Source organism: Callithrix jacchus, chromosome 1 (assembly GCF_049354715.1).
Source record: "Callithrix jacchus isolate 240 chromosome 1, calJac240_pri, whole genome shotgun sequence".
Lineage (NCBI taxonomy): Eukaryota > Metazoa > Chordata > Mammalia > Primates > Cebidae > Callithrix > Callithrix jacchus.
In genome coordinates this window covers 36,646,391-36,663,041 of record NC_133502.1, presented here as the reverse complement: position 1 = coordinate 36,663,041, position 16,651 = coordinate 36,646,391, and the positions used below count along the sequence as shown (strand labels likewise).

At 37.3% G+C, this 16,651-nt stretch overlaps 1 protein-coding gene across 2 annotated transcripts in view; it reads right to left on the bottom strand.

Annotated features, from left to right (window-relative positions):
• OBI1 (ORC ubiquitin ligase 1) overlaps positions 1-16,651 on the bottom strand; it is a 38,814-nt gene that overhangs the window by 6,183 nt on the left and 15,980 nt on the right. For both annotated transcript variants that reach the window (XM_035295608.3, XM_002742602.5), the window contains exons 4-5: positions 15,041-15,289; positions 11,407-11,495 (exon numbers count right to left, since the gene is read on the bottom strand). In XM_035295608.3, coding sequence (XP_035151499.1) covers positions 11,407-11,495; positions 15,041-15,289 — 338 coding nt within the window. The remainder of the gene's footprint in view (positions 1-11,406; positions 11,496-15,040; positions 15,290-16,651) is intronic.

Here is a 16,651-nt window from a genome sequence, read left to right as displayed (position 1 = left end):
GAGCTTAAAGAATTTTTTTTTCAGCTTGCAATATTAACTGATAAATACATTCTGGATGAAAGAAAAGGATGAGAGTTCCCCTTGTCCAAATAGCTAAAGGAAACAAGATCATTTCTGTCCCTAGAAGAGAAATGGAAGTCCTATTGGTATGACCTTTGGGGCAGTATAACTAAATAAAGAGCATCTTTAACAACAGAAAGTTCCTAAGACCATATTTTCTTATAGTCTATCACACAGAAAAACAGGATGTGTTTGAAGGGGATTTGAAGAAAACAAACATGGTAAAAGAATACCACACCTGAGTACTAAAAAACTGATAAGTGCTAGTGCTACGCTACTATTAACTAGTTATGAACCTTGAGCAAATTCACTTTGCCCTTCTGGTTCTCAATGGCAATTCCAACAAAATGGGTAAATGTAGCAAGCCCAGTGGGTGGCCAAGACTGCCGAAATTCAGAAATGCCTTCTTGAGGAACAAGGGGGCCACTCGGGAAGTCAGTCCAGTTGCCTCCTATTCAAACTTTGACTTTATATCCTTTCCTTATTTGGTAGCTGAGGTAATAATGAAACAAAGTGAAAGCAATCTTTGGACATGGACCAGCTTTTGTGGTCTGACAGGTTTTCAGTGTTGATATCCTTGCTTTATATAGTTTGAATATGCGCACATTTCAGTTACCATGGTTTAGTTAAATAACACCAGTATCCAACAACATGGTTCAAATTTCAGTTACCACACCATATTAATGAGTAACTGCATAAAGTAAAACCTTCACTTTTAGCTTTTCGGTTTGCAAAACGCTATATAAATAATAGACAAGCTTCATGATCAGTGACCCATCAAGTCACTTCTTTCAAGGTCAGTGATTAGTCACTGCATCTACCTGTTTTACAGTTAACACACAGATAGCGAACTATACAGTTGGGCTTCCTCCTTGTCTTCCAGTTAAAAACCCACATGACATTTTACAAAAACAGATAATAAAAAGAACTGGTCAACAAAGATGAAGGTGTAGCAAAGAAATAAACAATGATAACACTGGAAGTGAAATTGGAATCAAATGTAAATGTAGTTATGGAAGAAATCACCGACTGTGGGACTATGACAACAATGTCAGTCCATTCAAGAGATTCTAGATATGCCAGAAGTACCTTGTAGAGGCAAATTTACTAATCGGGATGAGAAACGTTGTAGTGAAAAGCATGAAGATGTTGAGAGAAAATGATGGGCTGACAAAACACTTCACTCTAAAGCAATGTGGAGCTCTCTCAAAACATTGAGAGCAAAGGATAGAATGCTGGAAGTTGATACAAACTTAGAATTGTGAAAATTCATCAAGATATCAGAAATCATGCTAGCTTCCTATCATAAATTATATCAGAAGGGAAGCATTATTCAAATTATTCTCCAGAAGTTTTTCACAAAACAACTAATTCTCAATGGTTCTCATGTGTCAAGCTGTACTACATATATAATAACGTACTAAGTAGTAGTTTTACTGTTTTTGCCTGTCCATATACATATATAATCAACACTAGGAGTTAAATACTTTTATCGAAATTGCTAAAGGTCATAGAACAACTGCGATTTTTCTCATTATTTACTAAGATTGCTTTGGGCCATAGTTTATGCCTGTAATCCCAGTGCTTCGGGAGGTGAGGCGGGAGGATGGCTTGAGTGCAGGAGTTCAAGACCAGTCTGGGCAACATGATGAGATCATGTATCTACAGAAAAACAAAAATTAGGCACAGAAACATGTGCCTGTCATCCAAGCTACTCAGGAGGCTGAAACCAGAGGACTGCTTGAGCCTGGGAAATCAAGGTTGCAGTGGGTATCATAAAGTAATGGTTGATACGGGAGAAAACCAAATAAATGTATGTGAGTTTCAAATATTTTTCCTTAAAGAACTATCACTTAATCTGAGAAAGAATGATCCATATTGTGGAGTTGCATGCCTACATAGCTGTAGTAGCTTCTCATTTCCTGAATTTCAGAAATATTAGGAAAGTATCTTTTTTATTTTAAACACACAGAAAGGTAAGCTTTCAGAGAAAAGAGCCTCCCATTAGCCCCTTCCTTTCTTAATTTTATCTCCCAAAGCACAGTTTCAGATTCTTGTTTCCTAACTCCTCTTTTTGATTACACTTAAGAGAGTGGCTTTAACAGGAGCTCTTTAGAAATCTGAATTTTGACAGAATTGGGAAGTAAAATGAAAGGTCCGGGTACCAGTATCTATCTCGTGTATATGTGTGCAGAGTTGGTGAGTGGGACACATTTTAGGAAAAGCGCACAGGGAGGACCAGAACTGTAGGAAACTCAAAACTCTATTTGGTGGTGGGGGAAAAGGTTCAAAGTCTCTGGCATTCCTTTTCTCTCACCTGCTTCCTATGTGTCATTTGTGCATTGCCCAACCTTGTATACGCCTTGAGAGGGTAGAGGGGAACCATTCTGTCTTTAAACTACTAGGGAAGCTTTGAGAAGCAACCCATACATTTATATTGTGGTTGAATTGTACAATTTGCCATTGTTTCCTCAAGAGAGGTTTCTTTTTTTTTTTTGAGGCAGCGTCTTACTCTGTTGCCCAGGCTGGAGTGCAGTGTTGCCCAGGCTGGAGTGCAGTGGTGCCATCTTGGCTTATTGCAACCTCCGCCTCTGGGGTTCAAGCAATTCTCTTGCCTCAGCCTCCCAAGTAGCTGGGATTACAGGCACTCACCACCACACCTCGCTAATTTTTGTATTTCTTAGTAGAGATGGGGTTTCACCATTTTGGTCAGGTTGGTCTTGAACTTCTAACCTTGTGATCCGCCCGCCTTAGCCTTCCAAAGTGCTGGGATTACAGGCTTGAGCCACTGCGCCCTGCCTTTGTTTTTTAATTTATTTATTTTTGAGATGGAGTTTCACTCTTGTTTCCCAGACTGGAGTGCAATGGCACAATCTCAGCTCACCACAACCTCCGCCTCCCAGGTTCAAGTGATTCTCTTGCCTCAGCTTCTCAAGTAGCTGGGATTACAGGCATGTGCCACCACTTTTGGCTAATTTTGTATTTTCAGTAGAGAAGGAATTTCTTTATGTCGGTCAGGCTGGTCTCAAACTCCCTACCTGAGGTGATCTGCCCATCTTGGCCTCCCAAAGTGCTGGAATTACAGGCATGAGCCACTGCACCTGGCCTGAGTTTTCTCTTTTTAAAATTAAACTCTCAGTCACAAAAATGCTACATTCCTAGAAATCTGTTAATCATAAAAGTACTATCTATGGCCAGTCCTAGTCACACATGTTGGTTCCACAAAAATGTTAAATGAGGTATACTGAAAGAAAACATTAAAAAGAAAGAAAACAGAAAAGAGGAAAGTGAACTTTTGGCTGGAATTTACCAAAAGTAAGTGTAATAAATACATCTTTAATTGTATACTAGTACAATTACAACTGACAACTATTGACAATGATGACAAAAAGAAAAGCAGCTGCCACAATTCATTAAGTGTTTTCCTGATATCAAGCACAGCACTATATGCTTGACATATATTATCCCATTTAATCCTCATTTCAACTTTATGAAGCAAGATCCGTTATTCTTATCTTAAAAATGAGAAATGAGAAGGTTAAAAAGGGTGTAGCAGCAGGAATAGGATTTAAATCCAAGTCTTTCTGACCACATACACCATGTTTGAAACCATATTAAATACCTGAACATAAGGTCCCTTCTTAAATAATATCAGCACCTATTTACATTTTGTATCGAAATATAGACTAGATTTTTGCTGGGCACAAAGTATGTATACACAGTCAATGAACTAGCATTCTTATGCTGTTTATTGGTACATACATTTGCTAATAGAAACACAGAGTGGAAATACAAAAATTGTAGGAAGACATACCGTATGTATGCAAAAATTCAGTAAACATTTATCAAACAACAACTATATTTTAGGAATAAGTCCAATAATATTTTGAAATTTTAAAAGATGATTTATTAATGTGGCCTTGCATGAAAGTACAGTATTGACAGACCATCCTGATAAATGCCAATGCAAATATTTAACCAGAGATATAAAGACTAAGTTTGAAACAGAGCTGAAAACATAATGCTTAAATGTGCTATATACAGAAAGTGTATATGATCAACTTGTCTAGCTCATGCACAATCGGTGAGTATCTTCAAATAATCTTAGGGTTTAAACACCACATAGGTTCTTTATCTCAGGGTATAATTAATTAAAAAAATACAAGCTATGTTATGTTGCATCTTTTATCACAAAACAGAAAGTGTTCCAATATTTGCAAGAATAAAAAAGCCGGTATTTCCCCTTAAACACAACCTTGATAAAAACAGGGGAATAAGACAAAGAATTAGGCCCTTGCAGTAATTATTTCTTCATCTTCTAAAAGTAGGATTTAAAAATCAAGGTAGAGTTTCCTTTGCAAGTTTACAGATGAAGAGCAGGGTTAATAACTAATAGCTCATATTATTAACACTATTTTATTTTATTTACTTATTTTTGATCAGGGTCTCATCCTGTCACCCAGACTAAAGGATTGGCATACAGTGACATGATCACAGCTCACTGCAGAACAAAATTTTAAAGGAAATCCTTTGTGTGTTTATTTTATTAAACCAACTATGCATTTGTAGTGAATAACTGTGGTGCTGAAAATTCTAGCTGAGATGCCTAGAAATAATTAATAAAAATGACCTGAGCGTTGAGCAGCATATGTGAACTGAAGAGGAATAGCCCCTTTTGTGGTAAGCCTCTAATAAGGGCTAATCCACATGGTATTGGGTCAGCAGGTGCATAAGGAGAAATACAGAACTAAACTGTGTTCCATGCTGGCCAATTTCACCCTACCTGCTTCTATGGCAATTGGGACTTGGTCTCTGTTCTCCTGTCTAGAAACTGCAACTAGTGAGTTGCATTTCCAAGGCTTCTTTTCCTTCTCTCCATTTCCAAGGCTTCTTTTCCTTCTCTCCATTTCCAAGGCTTCTTTTCATTCTCTCTAGGCAGCACACTGGGCAAAGCTGCTCAAAACAGGATGCCTAACTCTAAGTACTACTTTCTCTGCATTGCTTGTGAAGACAGACTACTCTTTTTTACTGTGGAATAAATTCCATTCTATTTGACAAATATATTTCATTTTGATTTCATGCAGAAATGCCCTCATTTTCTCCCCCAGACCCTCTAAGCCAACAAAGATCAGCCTTGAAATTTGCATGATATTAATAGGGATTCTAATCTGTCACAGAAAGGAGAGAACATTAAGACATGCTATTTCATACCTTTTTCTATTTCTAAGAGAAATAAAGGACTTAGATCTTTTCCCAAAATAAAATACCCTTAAAAACAACAACAAAATCTCAATACTGTAAAAGAGTCCAACTACTGTTGAGTGATAAAAAAATATACTTAAAAATCTCTGGATTAGTATCTACCTGTCTGTACATTTTTCACCTTAACTAAATTCTCTTTCATTCTCTCTCAGCATGAAACAGAATCTGAAAGAAAATGAAACAAAACAAAAACTGATCTAGATACCCTGTAATTATTATTCAGATGACAGTTACTGAGGACTAATGTGTGCTCAGGGGCTATGAAGAAGGAAAACAAAGGAATAGAAGTGATCATTCCTCTTCTCAAACGGTTCATAATCTCTCTGACAACCTTATTGTTTAGTCATTAGCATGCACTGCCGCCTCCCCAAGTACCTTATCAATACAATAAAGACAAGCTGACAGAAAACTGCAGTATCTGTCTATCCCCAATTAGCTGAATATCCAGAGAAGGGTCCCTCAGGCAGCCAAGGGGCCATAGCACAACTGGCTGTCACAGTCTGGCCCCAGGGTATCATCAGGTTCCCCTGACAGTCTACAAGTTCCCCTTCCGGGAAAACCAAAGGGCAGATCAGAATCAGTCATTGGATCAGGCTAGGGTCAAATACTAGGAATCACCACATTTGTCAGAGAAGACTCATGAGAAACAAAAAAGGCCAGAATAAGTCAAGAAGGGACAACAGCAAGAGCCAGCCAGACCAGCGGTGTTGATAAGGAAGCAGCAGGTTACAGCATTACTAGTATCTTGAGACATAGTTTAGAAAGAGCAGACCTGTGAACTGGAACTGGGGCACAGCTTAGAGTCAGCATGGAGACAGGTAAAGGAAGGAAAATCTGGTCCAAGTAAATAGATGCAGACAAGAATCTCAAGAATGTAGCCAGGCAAGCCCCTACTATCTATCACCTCCTGTTTCTCTTTCTAACTCCAAATCTCTGGTATAACTTAAAGAGAAGCTTCAGGAAATCTAATCTGGAGAAAGTTTCAGAAGTCTCTGATTTCCTGCTCTTATATCCTTTGTACTTTAAGCTTCAAGTACAATATTGGAGTATAAGGACTCCTTCCTTCTGTAAGACCCCATAAAAGGAAGATACACACACATGTATACATATTTTGTACAAATAAACAAATATGCATTTAAAAAATATGTCTTGGTGCCAAGGAGCTGCCAGATTTACTGGGTACAATAGTCATGGAACTGATCAATATACAACATGACCATTAAAACCACAGAGTAGAAGAGTAATCAAAAGAGCAAAAAGAAAATGCTACCTCTGTCTGAGAAAATTATGGAGGGCCTCACATATAAAGCAACAACCAGACTAGATCTCAAAGGACAAACAGTGATTAACCGAGAAGAATAAAAACAAGAGGGGTTAATGTGGAGAACCAGCGAAGACACAATATGATGAATGTGGGCCCAATGAAAAGTTCAGCTGAGCCAGAGCAGAGCACAGACAAGAGGGGCTAGAAAAGAGGCAAGGAGATTAAGCCAAAGTCAAATAGTAAAGACCCTTTTATACTAGACTAAGAACACTGGGATTTAATATACAGACTATGAAGAATCACCAAAGGTTATTAAAGGAGATCATCGAATTTATATTTCAGAATTCAGGAAACAATAAAGCCAACGCTTGTGAGCTCAGCATAGAAAAGAAAGGTAAGCAGTAGGAAGGTTGTTACAACAGGCTAAGCAAGAAATAAAATGGATCTAAGATAGTGAAAATGAGAAGATGGATTATAGAGGCATTTAAAAAAGGCAGGCTACAGAGAACATACTAAACACCAGGTGTGATATGAGAAGGGGTGGAGAAGAACAGAAGAGTGAGGTTTTAATCTCAGGCAACTAGGTAAGTACAAAAGTCATTAAGAGGGACAGAAACAGCAAAAAGACTCAGCTGTCTATGAACAAAGAAGTGGGCCTTACCAGACAAGCTGGCACCTTGAGCTTGGACTTTTAAGCCTCCAGAACTGTGAGAAATAAATTTATTTGCTTTTAATAAAATACCAATCAGCTTATGGTATTTTGTTATAGCAGCCCAAAAGGGACTAATATAAATAGGTATTGTCTTAAGTAACCATGATACCTAAACAAAATTAAGAGTAATTCCTTGGTATCACTTCATTTAATACTTGCTTCATGTTCAAATTTACCCAGCTGCCTCAAAAATGTCTTTCAACAATCAGCTGGTTATTCATCAGTATCCTAACAAGTCCACATTGCATTTGGTTATTATGTTTCTAGTTCTCTTTTACTGAAAAGCAGCACCCTCCCTCAATGACTTAATGCAGAAACCTAGTCATTTTTCCTATTGAGTATCCCACATTCTGGATTTATCTGTGTGTTTCCTCAGTCATAGGAGTCATGTTTTTTCATTCATTTACATAACAAATATGTATTAGGAGCAGCATAGGAGCCAGAATCTTTTTTTTTTTTTTAAGACGGAGTTTCGCTCTTGTTTTCCAGGCTGGAGTGCAATGGCGCGATCTCGGCTCACTGCAACCTCTGCCTCCTGGGTTCAGGCAATTCTCCTGCCTCAGCCTCCTGAGTAGCTGGGATTACAGGCACGTGCCACCATGCCCAGCTAATTTTTTGTATCTTTAGTAGAGATGGGGTTTCACCATGCTGACCAGGATGATCTCGATCTCTTGACCTCGTGATCCACCGCCTTGGCCTCCCAAAGTGCTGGGATTACAGGCTTGAGCCACCGCGCCCGGCCAGGAGCCAGAATCTTATAAAATGAAGTGGTTGAAAAAGCATACTATAGCACTGGCTTAAACAGAACAAAGTCATAAAACAATTGCCCAAAATATTAATTATTAGCAGTTGTGATGCACTAAGGGGAAGTACAGGTAATAAGAAATTATAGCAAGGGAACCCAACCTCCTTTGGGGTAAGCGAGAGTATTTATTTTGTTCAAAGCATCTAGCACAATGTTAAGTAAGAAAAAAAAATCATTATTTCTGGGTTGGCAAATGAGTAAGTCTTCTTCACATGTTGCTTTTGTAAACTTAATGGTAGATCACCACCCCTTGGGCTCTGAAGATCAAATCTGAATCTCTTAGGAGTCCATGTTAAGGGAAACTGAAGGGGCAAACAGGTACCTTCTCTAGTTGAAATAAATAATTTAGAAGCATAAGAAGAACTCAGGAAGTGGCCACAGAGATAAGGTAAAAAAAAAAAAAAAAAGACTGCATTTTCTGGACCATGAGTTTGGATATTAGGACAATGAATTTTTGGCAAGGAACAGAACATGCTTAGTAGGCTATCTGCCACATTGCTCAAGAGGGCTTTTAAGTTGAGAATGAAGAAGGAAAAACGTCCAGGTACACTATAGCAGAGAAGACAAATGATAAGTAGCACCTTCATTTTAAAAGATTATAGCAATAATTTTTCAAAGATTGTAAACTATATTACTTTTTATACCATACTATGTTCTTGAAATCAATGTAAATGTTTGAATCTCCTTTGTTAGCATCAAACTTTAGGTGAGTTTTTGGGAACTAGCATGATATCCGTTGGAGTATTTTAGAAATAAATATATTTTGTGATGGACTGAGCCATGTCCTCACCCTCCCCTCCAAATTCTATGTTGAAGCCCTGACCCCTAATATAACTGTATTTGGAGATAAGATCTTTAGGAGGCAATTAAGGCTAAATTATCTTACCTGGCTCATTTTGTTATGACAATCTGAGCTAATACACCTTCCTAAGATTTTTCCCTCTCTGATGTCTAGAGAGGGAAAAATCTTAGGAAGGTGTATTAAAGCTCTCTCTTCCATATGATTTGCAGAATATGTTTGCTCAACTTGCAGGATACATTAAAGAATACAACCAATCGTATAAAAAAAGTATACCCTGACACCTAACCAAGTAGAAAAGAGAAAAATAATTGGTCAAGGCATTTCCTAAATCAAAGAAATAAAATGGAATGGGTGGTTTTATTTGTGAACTCTTGAAATGTCTTATTGTTTTCCATACAAATAGGAGCTCTCCTCAAGTGAACCAGATCTGGGTATTTTCAGCTGTGGTCAGCTGCTCTCTGAATCCCACTAGGGTTTGGTGATGTAGAGTAAACAAGGCTATAAATCAAATGCAATGCATTTAATACCTCAATGCATTGCAAATTGATCTGGAATACGGTTTTCAGCTCAAATCGCTTTTCAAGTGAACTGTTCCCTTCCCCTAAAGGGAAGCAATGGAAGTTAAAGATGGAAAAATCCTCATGTTATACTGGATTCAGATGTGCAGCTACTTTTTCGAGCGCAGACAGAGGCCAAGTCTCCTCAGGTGAGATTCTTCAGTTCTTTATCCAGTTTGAGCCATGGATATTTAAAAATACACAGCCTTGTGGCTGGCATTAAATGTGAAATCTGGTGGGCAAGTTTTCAAGAAATAAGAGCTACAAACAAAATAGCTTTCGTTCCATTCAGCATGCTGTGGGAAACGCCTAATGGACAAGCATTACTATGACTAGCAAGGCAAGCTGCCAATAAATGATAGGCATAGAGATTCAAACCACTACATAAAAGCAACACTTCCTAAGCTTATTTCACTAATTTGTCAAAGTAGGACATTATCTGAAGTGAAAAAAAAAATGGGGTTGGAGAGCACAGGGAAATAAACTATTTAAACGTTAAAGCTATGCTGCTTTCTCATTGGTTAGTTATCTCTGCCTCCAGTAATTATGGTTAGTTTCTGCCATTTCCTGATACCACATCTGGTTTTAACAAGGGCAACATTTCCTCCTTTTCAAATGACAAGAAGAGAGCTATTTCTGGTATAAATTTCCATTGTTTGCTTATTTCTGCACTGTCTTTTTCCATTAGAAAGAAATGAAGTCCAGTGGTTGGAAGGGAAGAAAGTGTACAGTTCTCATATGCCATCCCTCAGAGAGGGTGCTGGACATTGGGATCCATATTGTTTTCTCATTTGTCATCGTTTTTTTTTTTTTTTTTTTAGAAAAAGAAGAACCTTAAGTGCTGTCCGTGATCTTTTCTCCATTTGCAACCCTTAAATACCAACTGTTTCTTCAAATTTTAAACAAACTGTTAAGCATTCCAATACTTGTAAATTATTATCTTCCAAAATAGAATAGAAACTATTCCTTAAGTGAAGAATAAATTAACTTATTTGTACAGTTTTAAATCAGTAAAAAAAATTCAATCAACAATGTCCTAAATGCTATTTCAGACAGGCTTTTTAGTGTAATAGTTAACAGCACAGACTGGGGCTGGGCTCTCTCAAGGTCAAATGCTATTTCTTTTGTTTGTTTGTTTGTTTGTGTTGAGACCGAGTCTCCCTCTGTTACCCAGGCTGGAGTGCAGTGGCCTGATCTCTGGCTCACTGCAACCTCTGCCTCCTGGGCTCAAGTGATTCTCCTGCCTCAGCCTCCTGAGTAGCCAAGATTATGGGCACCTGCCACCACGTCTTGCTAAATTGTGTATTTTTAGTAGACACAGGGTTTCATCATGCTGCCCAGGGTGGTCTCAAACTCCTGACCTCAGGCAATCTGCCCAACGCAGCCTCCAAAAGTGCTGGGATTACAGGCATGAGCCACGTCGCCTGGCCAGTCAAATGCTATTTCTAACACTTCCACTCATGCAGATTTAGATAAATTAATCTATTTATGCCTCCATTTTCTCATCTGAAAATAGAAAATAATAATAGTTCTTCATTACAGGTTGTTGTACCTTGCAAAGAGAAGAAACTATATGAACATTAACTATTACTAAGACTATCTAAGAAAATGGCTAAAGGGCATTACCTTAATCTCACTATTATTTGTTAGTTATATTAAACAGTTATATGTAAAACCAAATCAATGTTCACTTATGTTATGTCACATAAAACAATTATTCATCAGATAAGAAAAAAGGAAAGGCATAAAATTCTTTAAAACTAGCCTTCACCGAAACTAAAATTTTATCAATAACACGAAATATAAACCTGACTTTTAGAACAAGACATTCTACCTAAATCTACATGATTAAATGAAGAGTCAAACTAAAAACAAACCCTCACACCAGCCTAGTCTAAAATACTGACATAATCTGAAACATTGCTCTGTGAGCAAAATACATACTTTTGAGGTGATCTATTATCAACTTCAGCCTTCAGTCTTAAATTCTCTCTCACCAGGCCACCATTTTCCAATTTCAATTTTTTATTTACCTAAAAGAACAAGTTGAAAATAAGTAAGCACAAGCTAAAACAAAAGGGCCTTGTAAAAATTACAACATGAGCCAACTTTTTTTCAGACTGATGATATCAGAAAACTGAATAGTAGAACATGGCCTTCAGAAACTTAAAATCACTACTGGGAATGACTTCTGAAACTGTGAATACGACTGAGCATTTTAAATCCATATTCCCCAAGCATTCTGCAGATCTCCTATCCAGGGAAATAAACGAAGCTATGTTAGTTAGCTTAGAGTCATTAAGGGACCATACTAATGGCAAATATGTGTGTTTTTTTTTTTCTTTTTCACATAACTGAATACTCTAGGCAAGGTAACATTATATCACATGCAGTATCGGCAAATGAATGCTGAAGAGAATTCTTGAGCTATGAGATTAATTTCTGGGTTGCTGTTAAAAATATTTTTTCTAGTGATAACAAAAGTAATACGATTTAGCCACTTGATTTTTTTCTTCAAAAGGGTTTTCCAGTGTCTTGACTTACAACAAGGGCCCTCAAAATTGGATCTATCTATCTACCTACCTACCTACCTACCTACCTGCCTACCTATGTATTTTTTTTTTTAGACAGTCTCTTTCAGTCACCCAGGCTGGAGTGCAGGGGTATGATCCTGGCTCACTGCAACCTCCACCTCCTGTTCAGGTGATTCTATTGTCTCAGCCTCCTGAGTAGCTGGGACTACAGGCATGTGCCACCACGCCTGGCTAATTTTTATATTTTTAGTAGAGACGGAGTTTTGCCATAGTGGCCAGGTTTGTCTTGAACTCCTGACCTCAAATGATCCACCTGCCTTGGCCTCTCAAAGTGTTGGGATTACAGGTATGAGCCAGTGTGCCCGGCATAGATCAATATTTTCTAATAAAGTCCATGAAATCTTCCTTGATTAAAATAAATAAATAAAACTTCCAAATACAATTTTCTTTCTTGAATTATATAATACTTAAAAATTGCCTAACAGGACACCAATTGCTAGAAAATCTTGAGGCTCAACAATGATTCTGGACATACTGAACACTAGTGTGTTCAAATTTTAGAGTCTTCCTAGAAGCTACTTCCTTTAAATTCCCTAGTCATTGGGAATTTAAATTCCCAATACATTGCTTTTATGTATTGTATTACAAAGAAAAATAACACTTCCTGGACTAGAAACCAACCTCACTAACTTGGGCAAGGGAAATTCTGTCACTAGAACATTTACATTCAAAGTAAATGTGTCGCAAGAATAACTGGCACCAAAACAAGGTTTAAACCAAGAAGGTTAAACACATATTTCAAAAATTTGGTCATTACTTTGACAAATTTCCAGAACTTCTGACTGTATTATTTACCTACCCACATAAGCTGCACCACAAGGATCACAGGAGAAATAAGGTAGAGAACATTATTTTGGCAAAATTCTATTAGACTCATCCAGCTTCCCTGTAGGGTCTAAGCACCTGCTTATCTTCATGGATGCACACCAACCAGGACTGTGAAGAGTTAATTCTTTAAGTAATTGATAAACACCATTACTGCTTCTCTGAAGATATAAGGAAAGCCATTTACTTCCTCATATACGCAGACAATGAATTAAGCTCTCAAGCATAGCACCATAAGGGGAGGCACTTAGTGAATGCTTTTTGATGATGATGACAAGCTTAAATTAGAAACTCATTTGACTTCCTTTCCCCTTCCCTGGCCCCCACCACTACCATATGGCTATGTTTCAAAGGCTCTCAACAGTCCTGTGACTCCCTAATACTTCTCATTATAGGCTTCCTAGTTCCTCAAATATCAAAGGTATTTTTAAGTTCAAGAGGGTGGAAGTTAGGAAGGGCAGAGGTCTGCCTACCTGTTGCACCTAAAAGAGTAATGAATACTTCAGCTAATACTTCTGCATTTTTAACACTGATTGGGTAATGACACTAGCCTTGTGATGGTTCAAAACTCACCCATTCCAGGTAACATCAGAAAAAAAGTCCACTTCATTCATGCTAAGCAGTCCTTTACTCAGAATCTTTGGTACTCCTGTATTTGGTTTATAGTATGTTACTATTTTGCACTTCACACTTTAGTTTTGGCTCTGCAGTCCATGTTTTTTCATTCACTTACGATCCCAGTTTATAGCCTATTACCTACTAGCATCGCTAGGCATAAAAAATGGGCTTATTCAATAAGCTTTATGTATTCTTCTTTAATAAACATCCCTCATATCATGCTTATAAGCTTCATATTCTAAGAAGTATTTACTGCCAAACTTTAAACAAAGTTTAACAACTATAAAGTAGACCATATGGTGCTTAACAATGGCTCAAGAAGAACTATGGAAATTAAAGAAAACAAGGCAAATTCATAAATACTGTAATTTCCCAGTTGACATTCCTTTTAGTATCCTTTTGTCTTCTAACAAATCAACATACTAATCATGGCCATTAATAATCAAAGAAACTACATATTTCCCCTTCCTAACAAACTCAGGGTAATTATGTCTGTAGTTTCTTTTTTCTCTGAAAGCACTAGGTTCTCTTCTTCCCCTCACCCTAGCCTTTTCAGAGCAAAAGAACATTTACTTTATATGTGGAAGATAGCTTACATCTAAGTTGCAGGTATTTCTCTACTACTTTACCTGAGGACCTGAGAGCCAATATACAGGGGAACTTCTTTAAAATATCACATGGAGCTCATTAATAATTTGGGGAGGAAAGATTTAGTAATTTCACACAGAAATAGTATTTTAAGGAAATGCAAATAGTTGAGCATGTGATTGCAGAACTGAGTACTACAAAACCATCTCCATTCAGCACAAGACGACTCCACTGTGGATCAGCCCGAACTGAAGTTAAAGGCTGGCCACTTGGGTCAGACATCACTGCAGCAGTTGACTATAACATCTAGCTGATGGCATGGATCTTGCTAATGGCATGGATCTTGTCTCCCTTTCTAGACTGAAAAATCCTAGAAGTTTGCCTTTTCACCATGCTCTATCTTGTTCAAATAATTGAAAAAAATGAACTAGTTTCATAAACCACAATATTCTTTTGCATGAAATAGTCCTGGAATTAGTCACTAAGCCTTTGTTTGTCTATCTACAATCTTAAAAATAAGAGTGGTAGCAATAGAAAAGATAAGGTCAAAACTTTTCCTTTTATACGTGGGAAAATGGGTATGTGCTTGTTTATACCTACAAAGAAGTCACTGACATAAGCTTTAAAAAAACTAAGGTAAACCACAAAGAGGAGGAAACAGAAACACATCCTTTAAATTGATATTACTCTTCTAAAAGATGCAATCTTATACAGAAGCACTACAGTCTCCAATTATAGTTAACAAATGGAACCACCTGATATTTCTTGGCAGTTAATAATATTTAAATGAGAAAAAATCTTCTTATTGCATATAAATGCTCATACAGAAATTTTGTTCTTTCCTCACAAATCATCTGATGATGAGTCAAGATCATATGGCTCTTTATACTTTTGAAGATACTTAAAACAACTTTAAAAACAACCATAATAGATTTTCAAAAACCACAACTTACCTCCTTTAGCTTATCCACATCATCTTTCACTTTTTCATAGATTTCATTAGCTGTTCTGAGTTTTTTCTTCCACTCTGCTACAGTTTCTGGGGTACTTTTACTTGGATTATCTGTGACTAGATGTTTGTTTTCATTTTGGTTGCCCTGCACCAAGGTTAAAGGATCCAGAATAGTTTTGATCTGTGACTCCAAGCTGAGATTTTTACTCTTAAGCTCTTCTACTTCTTTCTGTAAACAATCTATTTCATCCTGAAAAAGCATTGCATAGTCATGAGGCAGGCATAGGCACTAAACACATACATAGATATGCTAAACTGAAGCCAACACGGTTTGAATTTTGTACTTAAAATTCTGTAGATACACAGACTCTTTACACATCAAAAGAGTTTTGTAGGGAGAAAGTCACATACAGTTTAAATTCTCAAAATGTGGCCTGACTGATAAAAATTGGGATTTATGCTGCTTTCATTTTAATTCAATGATAGTTTTGATTTTTAAAAATGCCAAATCTTTGATTCTATTTAAGATATCATCCAGAAAATAAGAAAAGCCACGTGAATTCCAACAGGAAAGTAGATTCCACTTCAAAAAAAAATTTTTTTAATTTTAATAGAAACGGGGTTTTAACATGTCAGTAAGGCTGGTCTCAAACTCCTGACCTCAGGTGATCCACCCGCCTTGGCTTAACTAAAAAATAGAAAAAAATTAGCTGGGCCTGGTGGTGCATGCCTGTAATCCCAGCTACCTGGGAGGATGAGACAGGAGAATTGCATGAACCCAGGAGGCAGAGGTTGCAGTGAGCCCAGATCGTGCCATTGCACTCCTGCTTGGGTAACAAGAACAAAACTCTCTCTCAAAAAAATAAAAAAATTAAAAAAAAAAAAAAAGCCCTTGAGGCATATTAAACTGCTTTACTCAGGGGAATTAAAAAGTACATTGAGTGGAGCAGGGTAAAAATAAAACGTACAGCTGGTGTCCCACCCCATCCCCACCTCCACAGAGGATTGGTTCTAGGACCCTTAGGGATACCAAAATCCATGGATGCTCAAGTTCCTGATGGAAAATGGGTAGTGCTGTATTTGCATATAATCTATGTACATCCTTCCATACACTTTAAATCATCTCTAGATAATTTTTAATAATAAATAGTTGGTAAACTGCATTGTTTACATATATATATATATATATATATATAAACTAAGATTGCAAAGTTTTGTTAAAAAAGCATATGTATATACGTATATACATATGCTACATATATATATATATATATATATGTATATACAAATGCTTTGTTTCAAAAGTTTTCAATCTTAGTTGGTTGAATCCACAGATGTTAAACCCTTGGACATGGAGGGCTGAGTATACAGTTATCAAGATGATTGTGTCTGTAATCCTAGCACTTTGGGAGGCTGAGGTGGGTGATCACCTGAGGTCAGGAGTTCAAGACCAGCCTGACCAACATGGTAAAACCCCATATCTACTAAAAATACAAAAAATTAGCTGGATGTCATAGCAGGCGCCTGTAGTCCCAGCTACTTGGAGGTTGGGGCTGAAGAACTGCCTGAACCCAGGAGGCGGAGGTTGCAGTAAGCTGAGATCACACCATTT